At 29.3% G+C, this 15,644-nt stretch overlaps 1 protein-coding gene across 7 annotated transcripts in view; it reads left to right on the top strand.

Annotated features, from left to right (window-relative positions):
- The window catches only part of puf (ubiquitinyl hydrolase 1 puf), a 183,010-nt gene that overhangs the window by 102,007 nt on the left and 65,359 nt on the right, over positions 1–15,644 (top strand). For all 7 annotated transcript variants that reach the window (XM_087158629.1, XM_087158630.1, XM_087158626.1 and 4 more), the window contains 10 exons: positions 103–269; positions 353–497; positions 3,413–3,491; positions 5,726–5,779; positions 9,058–9,189; positions 11,822–11,886; positions 11,974–12,097; positions 13,531–13,596; positions 13,673–13,753; positions 13,832–13,914. In XM_087158629.1, coding sequence (XP_087014755.1) covers positions 103–269; positions 353–497; positions 3,413–3,491; positions 5,726–5,779; positions 9,058–9,189; positions 11,822–11,886; positions 11,974–12,097; positions 13,531–13,596; positions 13,673–13,753; positions 13,832–13,914 — 996 coding nt within the window. The remainder of the gene's footprint in view (positions 1–102; positions 270–352; positions 498–3,412; positions 3,492–5,725; positions 5,780–9,057; positions 9,190–11,821; positions 11,887–11,973; positions 12,098–13,530; positions 13,597–13,672; positions 13,754–13,831; positions 13,915–15,644) is intronic.

Below are 15,644 nucleotides of genomic sequence, written 5' to 3'. Positions count from 1 at the left end.
GGAATATTGAACACTTGGCTAATATATTTTTGAACAATGTCACAGTTGAATGAATGTTAAAATTTTGTAGTATTTTTCATCTTAAAATTTGTTTCCTGACAGGGCTTGCCTAAAGAAACTGCCTAAAATATTGTGCTTCAACATGATGCGGTATACTTTTAGTTTTGTGACAAACTCAAAAGAAAAAGTCAACACCCACTTCTCTTTTCCATTCCAACTCGATATGTCGAACTACATGGAGAAAAACCTCATCCCAAAACAGCATATTGGCAAGTATTTTAATGACACTTTTTTTTTTGCGGTCATTGCATGATTGTGGGGCATTTTTAATTATTGCTTTATTCCTATTTAGATAATGGAGACAATGCCGGGTTGGAGGAAGAAGATGAATGCTTTGAATATGAGCTTATTGGTGTGACTGTTCATACGGGAAACGCTGAAGGTGGTCACTACTACTGCTTCATAAGGGAAAGAAATTCCCCTGGGAAAGATAAATGGTATGATATTTGCATGACATAGGTCTTAAATTTACTTAGACAACAAGTATATACAGTGAATGGAGGCAACATTTTATTGCCATACTACTACGATATCCGAAACAGCAATAGCTCCCTCTATTACAGTAATGTTTCGTAGTCCCGATGAACTTGCATATTAACTAATGTCATGCTCCGCTCAATATTGCAATATTCTCTAAAGCAGTTAAACAAATATTTTTTTTCTTCGAATAATGTTAAAAATCTTATTTTATCATATTTTGCCTTTTTTCTGGTCTTTTCTGACAAGAGAAGATTCACAACTGATTATATACCTTATTTCTTTTCACCACAGTGAATGGCTTTTGTATTCAGATTTCAATACCCCATCGTTGACGTGCATCGACCACCCCAAGACCTCCGCTCTTAAAATTGCCTCCCTTATCTCGTAAGAAGTCACAGATGTAACATTCCTATCTGATGTCATATTTAACCATAATTAACACTCAGCAAATTAATTCTTTCTATAATATGCAAATATATTTATAGTTAATACATATATAATAAATTTTAAAAAATCTTAATTGTGTCACCAAAGTATGTTGGCCCTCCATATAATAATATATCCCTCTACAACAATATATTTATTTGGTTGTTGTAGCGAGGTTTTATTGTGTTTAGCTATTGCTTGAAAGTTTCCTGACCCTACGTGTGGTTCTTACAATGTCTGAGCCACCTGTACTGTGTACTGTTCACCATGTGAAAAGGGGGGGAGGCGGACAACCATGAACGATTTGTAGTTACAAATTTTGTAGTGGGTTAAATTTCATTGGTGGAATCAAAGCTTGTGTGCGAGCAGCCTTAAGGAAGGCTAGTGAGTTTTAGCTGTTTCCAAAATATGGCTTTGGGGACATTCATAAATGATATCACTTTTTTTAAATTTTTGACTCCTTTCCTATGTTACAAAATGACACTCTTCATGTTGTGCTAAATTACTTAAACATACACTAGCAATTCAGAAATAAACCCTTTTGTTTTTGATCATTTGTATTATTTCCAACGCCCACCTGTGTTAACATTTCATCAGTTCAGGCATTTTACAGGGCCACTCTTTGAGGGGCACCCTATTAGGTGGGCCAACTTTGCTCTCACAGTAAGGACAGATAGTACAGAGAATGAAAGAACACCATATCTTGCCCGGAACATTTTTCCGACGCACGGCTAGTTCCCTGACCCCTAGACAGTCTGGTTGGCTAAAAGGTATGCCATTGGCATGCCCTGTTTCCAGGTTGTCACTCTCACCAACAGTGATGATGGTTTTAGATCATATTTTGGGCACTATAATTGGTGTGAAATAACAATGCATCAGTGGAATAGCTAGTGTAACTTTTTTTGCATTTCACATATTTTTATATGTCTGCATAAAAATGCAGATCCTTAAATAAACAATAAAATTATATTACGCCAGCTCTGTGGTTGTTGCGAGCTGGGTGCAGAATCAGAATGAACCCCCGCCATAACTGCGATTCGAACCCGATTCACCTCGTTGAGAGGCGAGAGCTCTATCCCCTGAGCCACCTACCATCTTCAGGGATGAGATTCTTCCTCGGATTCGCGGATTTCCGCATTTTTCAGATTTTTCCATTTTTCCCGCTAATTTCCGCTGAAATTTTTTTGTTTGTTTTTTTTTGCACAAGTTAAAATATTTTATGAGGAATTTAATTTTCCACGGAGCGAAATTATTGAAGTCCTCATTCCTCCCTCTGAAGTTTCTCTAAAAATCGTTTCCTTTTTTCCTCATTTTAGAGGATTTTCGCAAGGTTATCCGAAAGGTTGCAGACCTTTATACAGGGATGAGATTTTTTTCGCTTATGTCTCTCGAATTTCAGCCTTTTTATCAAAAACTCCGATTCTCTAAAAGTTTTTTTTTTGTTGATGTATATATAAGTATCCCGCTTTTTTTAAAAAAATTCAGTCGTTGAAGTAAAATAATTATACTTATTTACGATTTTCAAAGAAAAACAGAAAATTCAAACTACGTCCTAGTTGCTAACTCTTCTGCATTTTTACTAATATCAGCTATTTCCTCCGATTTCATGCACAGAAAATAAGATTTTCCCTATTTTTTATCCGTCTGCGGAATAGCTCGTATTTTCGTAACTCAGACGTCGCTGCTTCTTGTATTCTGGAGTGAAAATAAACAAAAAAAGAGAGAAAAAAATAGAGGTGGATTTGCGGTGAAAATATTTATTTGCTCATTCAATTAATCTTGTAAATTTTTATTTATTATGCCTAAACAAAAAACAATGCAAACAAGCCCTCCAGAAATCCCAAGTTCAGACTCTGCAAATATCTTGATTTTTATTCACGCGATTTTATTATCAAACATCGATTTTCGTATTTACCTGATTTAAAAGTTGAACATTGCGATTCTTATTCAGGCGATTTAAATATTGTACATTGCAATTCTTATTTACGAGATTTAAAAAACCAATATTGCGATTTGTATTTACGAGCTTTTGAAACCCTATGTAGTTACGTAAGCTTAAAATCCAATGTCGTAGTTCGTGTTTGCGGTTGTATTATTGTGTGATTTAAAAATTATGCATCGTGCTCTAAATATTACGCATCATGATTTGTATTTTCGCATTTTTTAAATTTGGTGTAGAGTTTCATATTCACTTGATTTAAAAGCCTCATATCGGGATTTATAATAACATGGTTTACAAGTTTAAAAATCGCACTTTTTTTGTCAAATTTTTGTTTATATATATATATATATATAAACAAAAATTTGACAAAAAACGTGCGATTTTAAAACTTGTATAAAGACTTTTCCTTTTTACTATTGTGTCATTTTGAGATAATTTTACTGTGAGAAATAGTAAAAGCAAGTTTAAAGTATAAAATTTAATGTGTTTTCTTCTCCTTATTAGGTATTTTTTTAATGATTCTGAAGTAAAAAACTTTGACCCTGTACATATTGCAGCAGAATGCTTTGGTGGTGAAGTCACTGTAAGTATTATAATTTTGTTAAATAACACCCTGAATGTTAATTTAGTTCCACTATTAATGTATTCAAATTTAAAACACACTTCTGAATGCTTAAAAATCATTAAAAGCCATTTTTTACTTTAAGGATGGCTAATTTAGTTTACTCGGGTTTGTATGTACAATTCGTTCACCAAGAGTTGACACTTGGCTCCACCTCCTTGGACGAAGAGTCAATTTCAGGGCTAGAGTAAAAGAAGAGACGTCTCCACACTTGAAATTGAGACAATCCTTAATGCGTGCCAAACGCAAACAGAGAATTCATTTTCAATCAGTCACTTCTCTTTATCATGTTCTATTATACCTTTCGTTACTCTAGCTAATTACATGTATTGCAGCAAAATGTCTCAAAAGGGACAAACTATTCACTCAAAAGAGAGAAATATCATCAAATTTATGAATTATTTTATGTTAAAAAAATTCACATAAAGATTGTGAATTGGATAATTTTGTCGTACGATCGCTAAACAGCAACCTTGTTCAGGATTGTTCACATCCTTCTCCCAAAACTAGTGAAATAGTATCGTCGGATACCACGTGACGAAGGCGTGTCAACTCCTGGGGAACGACTATACTGAATTTATATTTTGATCTCATTTGGTATACAGAGACTGCACTAGAATAACTTTTACTGGATAAAGTCTGCATATTAATCGTTTGTACAAATAAGTTCATTGGCATAGCTTATCAAAACTCATTGTGAGTTATTTTTCTGTATGAAAAATGTGATCTTTTATGTAACACAAAATTAAAAATGGGTCTGAGTTACTTGAAAAATTCCTTTTTTTATTAAATAAGAAAATAATACAACTTTTATTAATTAAAAACTTAAACTCTTAATAATTTAAAAATGTAGAGCATTTATTCAGCAAAAAATGATTCCTTTTTCTGTTATTCTATATTAGTATTGTAAATAAGATTATTAATTCATAAAAGCATATGTTCATTTTGCACTGTAAACAAGACTATCTATTAATATATTATAAGTCTTACATAGGCTTAAAATAAAGCAAATTAAAAAAATAAAGTTGCCGAATCAGTTTATGCTTTATTAATGAAAATTAGCTGCAGATTTCTTTGTTCAAAAATGTAATTAAGATAAAACATTACTCTTATCTTTTGTCAGCAAATAGAAATGAGGCATGTTTTTAAAATCATTTTTATTAGTTGATTAAGGAAGAGTTTGGCTTTTGATATCAATGTCAGTTTTGTTTGCTATCAGTTTACCAGATTAATAACTTCTATAGTTTGTCTAAAGTAAGAACTCCCCTAGCCATTCGTCTGGACCCATGATGGTGACTATGGTAACGAGGTATAACTATTTCAAGTAGGGGTGTGGGGTCATTGTTTAGGACAGGTTATGGCTCCAGTCGGCTAGAGAAAGGCAATCTCTTTTTTGTTCTTTTCGGCTGTTGTGTTAGCCCTAGAGTGAAGAAAAGCTATCCTCCCTGGAGTGAATAAGCTATTCTTGTTTCCATAGCAGCAGGCAGCCTCAGACTTTGTGGCAGGGAGATTTCTTACCATAGACAAACTCTAGTACTTGCTATACTAGTAGTAGTATCATGTCACCTTTGAGTCATCAAGGTTGAGAATTAGAAATTTATCACTTTGGATAAAATCAGAGAAATGTCAGGTAATTAAACTAAAATACCCAAAAAGTTGGGAGAAATGAATAAATTTATGTTTAAAGTAAGTGCAATATTTTTTTTTCTTTAAAAAATTTGTTAAAATTTTTTTTTTAAAGAAATGTTTTTTTATTTTTTATTCAAATGCAGGTGTTACAATTCATGTACAAGTTTTACAATATATTTTATGTTTAGAAATAAAGCTTAACTGAAAAATTAATATTAAAATTTATATAACCAGTTGAAAAAAATCAGAAATATTGAGTAAAGTCAGAGTAATTTTTTTTCTCTTTGTTTCCATGCAACATGTGTGAGGCCTAAAAATGTATTTTAACTCCTGCCAAAAAAAGAAAACAGTTTTTTCCTTTGTTATTTAATAAGAGAAAAGTGTGTTGATAAGAATTTTATGTACATAATTGTTTAAGTCTTAGATGGTCATTTAGTTAAAGATTGTGACCATACCTTTTGTTATTATATTTATATAAGATCAAACTTGAAATATTGAAACAATTTATCCATGGTGCGTAGTGTTTTTCCTTTTTGTATAATTATCTTTTTCTTTTCTTTTTTCAGAGTAAGACGTATGATTCTGTAACAGATAAATTTATGGATTTCTCTTTCGAAAAAGTATGAAATTTATATATATATATATATATATATTTATATATTATATCAGTAATAATTGTGCATAAATTCATTGTTCCCTCATTTCTTAAAAACTGCTTAATTTTTATTGTAAAAGCCCCTTATAAGTACTTATTTTTGGTTCAAGGTTTTTAAAAATCCTTAATTTCTCGTAATTGTAGTTAATTTGAACAGTTTTTCAGACTTGCAAGAATGTTTGAAACAAAAGGTTTGTCTTTCTTTCACCTAGAATGAAGCCCTGATTTTTTTGTTTTGGGATGCTCACATTGATTTTCAATGTCGACAGAGTTCAAGAAATTAAATTCTACTATTAGTGCTTATAAAAAAGAAGTAACGCAAAATATTTTTGAACTCAAGTCAATAAAAGAAACAACTATTTCTAAGAAACTTGAAGAATCAAATGTGTATGTTATTCAAATGTGTTACAATTGACTAAGTTTTTTAAAAGCAGCTACGTTTTTTTAAAATTCATAATTGTACTAAAATAAATAATGCTGTAATAGATACAATTATATCAATCCTTGCAATATTTTTTTAGCGGTAAATAATTGGCACTGTCACTATGGGATATGTATTTTTGATAATAAATAATTACTAGACTATTTTTAATGTCCTTCATTTTTCATAAGAAACTCTTGAATTTTTTCAAAAAAGGCTCTTGAAATTCTATAATTTTTGCTTTGATAAAAGAGAAGATGAACCCTGAAATAATTAGACAATGTGTTCTTGTTCTTTGGGTTTTGTTAGTACCCCATTTACCCATATTAATAAATAGCAGATAAAACACTATGGATTTTTGTATAAAAATGGTTAATTTTTTTCTGTTACTATCTAGGACGACTTTTTTTCATTTTAAATTCTTTCATATAAGTCTCTTTTTTTTTCATCACTTATTTCTCTGCACAAATATCAATTTGCTGTTTGTCACTTACTGATTGAAATTACTCTACTGGATTTTGCCAGTTTTTTCAGATCTACTGGATTAATTGAAATTCTCCTGATTTTTGTACATTTTACTGGGATGAGATTTTTGTCTTTCAATTTTCGATCTTTTTTTATCAAAAACTTTTTTTTATATAAATATTCGACTTTTTCTAAAAATTTAGCGGTTGAAATAATGAGCATATTTATGCCTGATTTTCAAAGATAAACAGAAAATTCAAGCAAGTTTTACACACTAGAATAGCAATTTTTGTGTGTTAAGGAGTTACTTAACGTTTCTACCTCACAATTGTTGATATGTTTCACAGGGCGTTAGCTAGATTAGATTATACAGTAGAGAACCAGTAAACCAGGATGCTCTGGACCATCGCTATCCCGGATGTCTGAATTTCCCGGTTTTCTGGATTGGCCAAAAGTGCCGTTAATCGATGTTTTATCAAACCCAAATTACAAGGAAAAAATTTAACAGTTTTAAAAATAGGAAAAAAACAATAAGATCTCCTAAATTTAAAAAAAATGGTAGAAAAATAACATTTAAAAGAATAAAAACATTTGCAAATTTAGACAAGAAAAACAAGTTTAAAAAATACAAAATTTGCATATTTATTTTTTGATAATAATTAAAATCCCCAAATTAACTAATATGAAACGAAACCAATAATTAAAAAACGCAATATATTTCATACCTAATTCTACTGGGGGGGGATGAAAAGAAAACTTATTAATCTAAATAAAAGCAACACTTGAAAATTATGGAACAGAAACAATATTTAAAAAAGGCACTAACATAAGTATTAAAACCTGGAAGAGACAGGATATTATAAGATAAACGGAATTTAAAAAAAAAAAAAAAAACTTAATGATAAAATTTATGAATAAAAAGAATTAATTTATTGAGTAACGAAATTTATCCTTAAAAAAAAAACAATGCAGTGGAATCAGAAGAACATAATCAAAATTTTAAAAAAAAGAAAAGAAACTACTATTTTCTTTATAAAATAATGGCCTGCTTTTATTAACAAATAATTATAATATAAATTAATAAACAATCTTCTCCTTTTATTTTATTTTTTTATTAAAAGACTATTTTTAAGGAAAGCAGATGTGATTGCACGTCAAGAAAAACTTGCTAATGATATCGCATTTCTAAGAAATCAGAATTTATTCAACAAAAAAATATTGTTTTCTTAATTGATGTCAAATAGATATATATAACTATTGATTAAATAATGCATTATCTGAAATAATAAAGCAATTCACCATAATAAATAACAAAACTGAGCAACTGAAGTCGATGATTCAAAATAAATCTCACATTTCACCTTTAAAATCAATACTCTTAGCCAGATGTTCCAAGTTCCTTAACTCAAACACTCATTGCTATGCCTGTGCAATGCATTTTCCCCACCCCCTTGTAAATCAAAGAGAAAAAGAAATCAGCTTGCCACTCCTTTAAGTTTGATTGATGGCAGCTTGTCAGAAAAAGAAAATAAGCAGGAGGAAATAAAACATTTGTCCCTTCCCTGCCCCGTCAGGATCTAATGATCTTCAAGGTCAGGGGAAGAATTGAAGGTCCTCTGGGCAAGTAAGGAGAAGAATTCCCCCCTTTCCCTCTACTCAACTTTAAGATGAGTCAAATTTCTGCTTTTTTTTTTAATAATCGTTATAGTGCTTTAAAATAGCGGGAAAACCAAGCAAAATTCTTCCCGGTTATCTGGATACCGGATAAATAGTTCTCTACTGTAATATGAATATTATGATTCCAATTGTAAAAGTTTATGTTCCTTTCTAAATAATTAAAAAAAAAATTGTGACCGATATTCTTGCTATAAATCACCTAATAGTATTTATTAAAAGAAATTGAATGTTAACTGAAGACAAATATAATTTCTAACTTTATTTTTTCAATGGGTTATTTTACTAAATGTTAAATGTCCATGTAATTTCATATATTAATAAATTATTATGCAATTAGTTTTATATCAACACATAATTATTTATTATCTTAAATTGTCTAAAATTTATTATTACACAATTGTATGCGCATTTGATTTACTCACGGAAATTCAGCTTTTTTGTCTTTTGGAGCATCTCATCCCTGATTCTAGAAAATTCCCTAATTAGTAAGTTTTCTGAAAAGTACCTATTGAATGTTTTCTTACTTGTTGCTAACTTCGGGCATTAATGATGTTAAATTTGAGTATATCTAATATAGTATATATTTATATGTCATAATGAGTTTGTTTAAATAAATAATAATTTGGGTATATAAAAGTGAAATATGTCTTAATTTCTTTTGTTTGTGGTTCTGATTTCAGACAAATAGTGCTTATATGCTTTTTTATGAGCGAATCATTCCAAATGCAGACAATTACAAACCCAAATTTCATAATTCTGAAGATAATCCAAATCATCTCCCTCAAATTGAACTTTCTCCAGAACTTGCTGAGGTATGTTGTTTATCTGTTTAATACTAATATTTTATTTATTCTTTAGTTTTCCTCTTTTTCCTAATAAATCCTCTAATTATTTTGAAAAACGTGTTTATCTACTTTTTATTTATTTATGTAAGTAACTTACTTATCCTCTATGTGCCTTGGTCACTTCATTGCTTTTTTTCATTGGATGTTATTAAACTTTACATAAAAATTTATTATGTAATTTCATTGTATGTAATTAAATTTGAAAGTTTCTAAGAAATTTTGAAATTATTAAGAAAGAAGAGTATTCGAAGAAATTAAGAAATTTCTAAGTTGTAGAACAATTTGATGTTCAGGAAAAATTTCTCTTGCAATTTAAAAGTTATAATTTTATTAAGTCTTGTAATAGTGGGTCTAATAATAAATGTAAAGTATTTAAAAAAAATTTTATGATTTATAGAAATGTAATTCAATATAAAATTTAAAAAAATTTCATTTGGTTTTTGTTTAAACATTATAAATTTTCTTTTATTAAAATATTTAATTTAAATATATATTACTCTATAAAATGCTTTTTTGTGTGTGTGTGCACTTCATTCTGTAAGTTTCTTTTTGGTTAGAGTATATATCCCCCCCCCCCAATATTTATGTATATATATAAATATTTGATAAATTAATAATTGTGAAAAATGGAAAAAATAAAAAAAGTATGTTTTTTTTAGTTTAAAACAAATTCAAATAATCAAAAATATTTAGTGCTTAGAACACTAATGTTTATATAAAAATTATCATATTTGCCACTAACATGACTAAATATGAGTGCGGCCCTTCATTAATCTACCTGCTTTGAAAGTGGCCCTTCACTCAGGGCCGGATTAACCTATAGGCACACTAGGCACGTGCCTAGGGCCTACGAAATTCAGGGGCCTACAAAAAACTTGGGAGAAAAAAATTTTCATAGTAGTATCATGAAAACTATGAAGCTATTTGTAGTATAAATATTTCTTGTAATTAATCTCACTATCAATTTCACTGTTTTCTTTGCTGGTTTGTTGTTGTATTGTTGACGTGAAGTGTTTACATAGTTATCGCTCGAACTAATCATAATGGTATTATCGATATCGACTGCTATATCGACAGTATGTCGGTATTGCAGATAAAGTTCGATAAACAAATTTGTAAATTAAAATCCATATTAATAAAAATGTAAAAAAAACATGCAAGAAAATTTTAGCATATATTTTGAAAAAGAGGGGAGGAGTGGGGGAAGGAGGGGATGGCCCAAAAACGGCTATGCCTAGGGCCTACGAAAGGTATAATCCGGCTCTGCCTTCACTCAAAAAGGTTATGCACCCCTACTTTAGACTAAATCAATATTCATTGCATTAGAGTATTTAGAAACTGGCCTATTATAATTAAAGTTTTATTATTATAACTATGTGTTAAAATATTCTTAACACTAAAAATATTGTCGTATTTTCTTTTTCTTTTAAGTTCTGTTATGACAAAGTCACTCTAACAATATAAAATATTCTCTATATAAATATTCTCTATATAATATAAAGTTACTCTAACAATAAAATATTCTTAACACTTAAAATATTGTCGTTTTTTTTCTTCTTTTTTTTTAAGTTCTGTTATCACAAAGTTACTCTAAATTAATAAAAAACATTGAAATAATCATTTTTTGGCAAATTTCTTAAGAGTTTAATTATTTTGTTTTTATTTTGATTCTCATTATTTTTTTAAGAAAAATTTCATTTGAGGTTGGCAACTTCGAAATTACTATAGAGGAATTCATTACTTTGTATTTATTTTAACTTCTCCATTAAATGCATTTGAATACATATATATATATATATAATACAATAAATCTATATAAGATTTCATCTTTTTAATTTATTATTCGAAATTAAATACTTTCTCACACCTTATTATTCACATCTGCCTTTTTGGTTCTATATTTAAATCTGAATTATGCATCAATTAACATTTTAAATTTTCCCTTAAACAGAACCATATTATTCCCTCAATATATTTAATATAATTATAATTACTGACGTTTAACATTTTGTGTGTAACTTAAAAAGTTTATGTACATTTAAAAAAATTCCCTATTGAAGTTTTCTAAAAAAAAAAAAATAAAAAAAAAATCCCTATTGAAATGGAATTTTTACACAGATTAGTACTTGCTTGAATATTGAATTGAATATTACTAATACATGAAGCGAACCTCATTTATAGAAATCAGTTTTAAAAAGATTTTGTTATAAAATGTTCAGTTTAGTTTTATTTGGAACTATCTTTTTTAAATTAATTAAAAAAATCTTTGAACTAACTTGGATGAATTAAGTGCCTATTAATAAGCGAAATGATGAGTAAACATAATACATAACATTTCAAGTATGTTTAATGTCAATCAAAACTTGAAATTATTGCAGTTTCTCTATTTTGATGACTGTAAAAATCTCTAAAATTCCCTATGCGTAAATTATTTATTACATTATGCAACAATTATCATGAAATTTATATTATTTCGTAAAATCTACTGGATTTTTTCCTATCCATGTTGGGAGCTATGCACCATGTAGTTAAATAAAGCTTATTTTGCTCTTTTTAATCCCTGGCTGTCATCATCAGATTTTTTTTTTCTTTTCTGCAGTGGATTTGGCAAGACAACATGCAATTCCTTCAAGACAAAAGCCTCTTTGAGCACACATACTTTGAGTAGGTATCAAACAGGTTTCTTTTATACTGCATTCTCATATTTAGTAGTATTGATCTTTTTCTAACTGATGAAATTCTTCTCTCTAGCTTCATGTGGCAAATATGCAGTTATATTCCTCAAACCTTAGCGGGTCACAATGACATCATACTGTTGTCTGCCAAACTCGGCACATCTTTCGTACTGGAAACTCTCATTCATGCAAAGGAAAAGGTTATTTTACTTATTTATTCTGTTCCTACTATTATTTTACACTCTCCATATATCTTGTTCAAATTTTCAATCCTTAATGAAGTACTTTTTATTCATCCATTCAAATACTTTTTTAAACTTGTATTGAATGACACTTGGTGTTAATACAGTTTTTTAAAATGTTAATTCATTCATTAAATTCAATTAATTAATTTTAGTTTTATATTGGCCAAAAAATTGTAATTATTTAATAAAAAGTAACTAAAATAAAATTTTATATTTCTTTTTTTTTCTTAAACATTCATTGGATGTGTTTTGCTACAGCGTGATACCTTTTTCAATAAATATATTTTCTAAAATTCTCAGTTGATATACAGATATAACGAACACTGTATATTAAGAAAACTTGCCATTACGACAAGTTTCCGAGTCCCTGACAAAATCTTAATAATAAGTATACAGTTAGTTTTCAATAAATTAAAAACTACTAGCTTTTTGCTACGTAGACAAAAAAAATTTAAGAAATATATTTTTCTGACCCTTCAATGAGCAATATTTTAACTGTACCTGTGTCTAAATATTGAAATTTTTGTAGCTGTAAGAAACCCTTCGACCCCTTGTCCATAGTTGTTGACATGTACTGGTATTGATATCGAAATGTTCCCATTCTCATTGTTTGAATAATTTGTCAAAGTGTGTAGTGCTTTTAGAAAGTGCTTAAAGGTACTTTTTTTTGATTTTCATTTTTAAAGACCCTTAAAGGTGCTTTCTTTTATTCTGGGTTTGTAAAAAGTGCATGATTTTTTATCTTTTAAAAAGATATTTTTTTCTTTGTAGTTCTAAACTTCAAAAAATGAATGATTTTCACAATTTTCTCTCCAATTTTTATCAGAAACTAGTTATTTTATCGATGCCCCATAGCTGAGCGGTTGCGCTGTCGTGCCACAGGTCCCTGGTTCAATCCTGGGACCGGGCAAGGTTGACTCAGCCTTTCATCCCTTCAGTGGGTCGATAAATGAGTACCAGGCCTGCTTGGGAACTAAACACTGGGGGTTCCCCGTTAGGCTGACCACCTGACCGTAACATCTGCTCCTGCTACCCCAGAGCCCAAGGTCAAGAAAACTGAGATGGGCACAGTAGGCCTTGGCCCTTAATGGGCTGTCGTGCCGCTGACTTTTACTTATTTTATCATAATTATGTTAAGTTTTTGAAAATGTTTTTAAATTTAATTGATTTTATGTTTATAAATTAAGAATTTTAAATAATAGAAAAAATAAATTTTTATTGCTGCACAAATCCTAATTATGATTTATTTTTGGAAAATTATTAAAAATATTTTTGGAGTGCTTAAAATGTGCTTATTTTTTATTGAAAAATCTGGCTACATACCTTGCTATGTAACAAGAATATATTTGTATTAAATTTATTTAAAATCTTGTGTGTCATTTTCATAGCCCACCATCTCTCAGTGGATTGAACTCCTTACTAAACAGTTCAGTGCTAGCCAACCTGCATGTGAGGTAAACTTGTTCCCCTGCTTCTTTAATAGTGTATGCCCTCTAAATGTTATCCTGAACTTTTATTTCTGCTTTATAGTGGTTCTTGGATCACATGGCTGAAAACAGCTGGTGGCCTGTGCAGATATTAATAAAATGCCCCAATCAAGTTGTTCGTCAGGTAATATCTAAATAGTTTGTCATCAACTCTTCTCTCTTTTACTATTGTAATATGAATAGTTTCTCTTGTTCCTTCTAGTTGTTTCAACGACTTTGCATCCATGTTATCAATCAGTTGAAACCTGTCCACTGTACTATGTACCTTCAACCGTATTCAGATAGGTAAGTATTATTATAATTGTCCCCTGTAGTAGAATTTTTCCAAGCTATCTGCAACAAAATTTTTTTATAAGTGAGTGTATCCTAATTATATTTGGGGAGAAATCCGTATTGTGATCTGTGACAGAATAATCGCAGAGTATTGGCAACTTCCTGGTAGCGGCCTGCTAGATACTAAAGGAAAATCACGGAAAAGGACCTACTTGAATTATAGCCACCCTCAGACAAACAGCTACATGTATTAAATTGCAAGTTTAAAATCTATTAGGCGAGTGTAGTTGACACGAGGGATCACAATACGTAAATATCCCTTTATTTTTTTTATTAAAAAAAGAGTTTAAAAATATTTTTTTAGTGCTTAAGAGGTGCTTATATTTTTTATTCAAAAATTTGGCTAAGCACCCTGTATAATATTTTACTTGAATATGTAATATTTTTGGGGAAAACGCTCAAAGTATTTCCTTCTTCACATTTTGTAAATATTGATCACAATAAAAAATAATTGAAAATCATGAAATTCATTTAGTAGTAATTGCCGAAAAAAGATTGATGACGAAATCACTGGAATCGGACTTCTCAAATGTGTGTTTCCTTTCAATATTATGCTGTTTTATTAAATAATATCGTATAAAAAAAATATCAGATTTAAAAATTATGGAGAAATCAATTGCCATGACTGTGAAAAATTCAATAGAAATATTGCTTTAAAAAGTAAATACTCAAATGCACGAATCGAATTTTTCATATTACCTGAAATCTATTGTGTTATATAAAAACCACATAAAAATCAATATCAATAATTGCCTAAAATGGAATTGAAACATGTCGTTTAACGATACTATTGGCGTAAATTGAGCGTCTCAAAAAGTATTTCTATAAATGCATGATTCAAATACTATGTGTAAATTTCTGTACAAAATAAAACTTGCATTTTTTATTTTTTACGAGAAAAATCTTTCTGCAATAACTCTGTAATGTTCTGTGAAAATGTTGCTGCTATTCTGCCATGGGGTAATTGTCAATGTGTTATACTAAATAAGGAGCAAACTTTTGAAGCATGATACTTAAAGTATAAGAAAGTGAAAAATGCATTCATAATAAAACTAGTTGTAATGAAATAAACACTGCAATTACATAGCTGCCAACTCTACTTTCTCCTCATTTAATCAAAAAGATTTGATTTATTATTTGTAAAGTAACTAACATTCTTTAAAATTTCTCATTGCCTCATTTACCAAAAAGTGTATATTTAATAGGTTTAAAGAAACATTGTCATGATGAACCCTGCAACCCTTCTGGATATACTCAGTTTTTTCAGGTTTCAATGTGTTTAAATTTAATTCATTTTTTATTGAGAACTTCCAGTAATTAAGTCAGTTACTATTGATTTTTGCTATCATGAAAATTTTTATCATTCATATTTTTCAAGAATGAAATTACATTTTTTTGAAAAAGAGAAATAACTATCTCTGTTTTTTGTTCAGAATTATAAATTTTACATTGTAATTAACATCATAAAAAAAGTTTTAATGTCCTTTTGAAAATAATTTTGCAATTTAAATTTGTGTTTATCAGTGCAACATAATTTTTGTATTTTATTCTCCTTATTAATTATAGAAAATCCAATTAATTCCTTTTTTTTCATTTACTGCTTAATAATTTTTATCAAATGTCTTACTGCTTATTAAATTCTACTCTCTTTTTTTTTCCTTTCTTGTTGGCAGCTGTGCCAT

The sequence above is a fragment of the Parasteatoda tepidariorum genome, chromosome 3 (genome assembly GCF_982258835.1).
Source record: "Parasteatoda tepidariorum strain Cologne lab strain chromosome 3, Ptep-v5.0, whole genome shotgun sequence".
In the NCBI taxonomy this organism is placed as follows: Eukaryota; Metazoa; Arthropoda; class Arachnida; order Araneae; family Theridiidae; genus Parasteatoda; species Parasteatoda tepidariorum.
The sequence above is the reverse complement of the archived record's forward strand: the minus strand, read 5'-3'. Positions and strand labels throughout refer to the sequence as shown.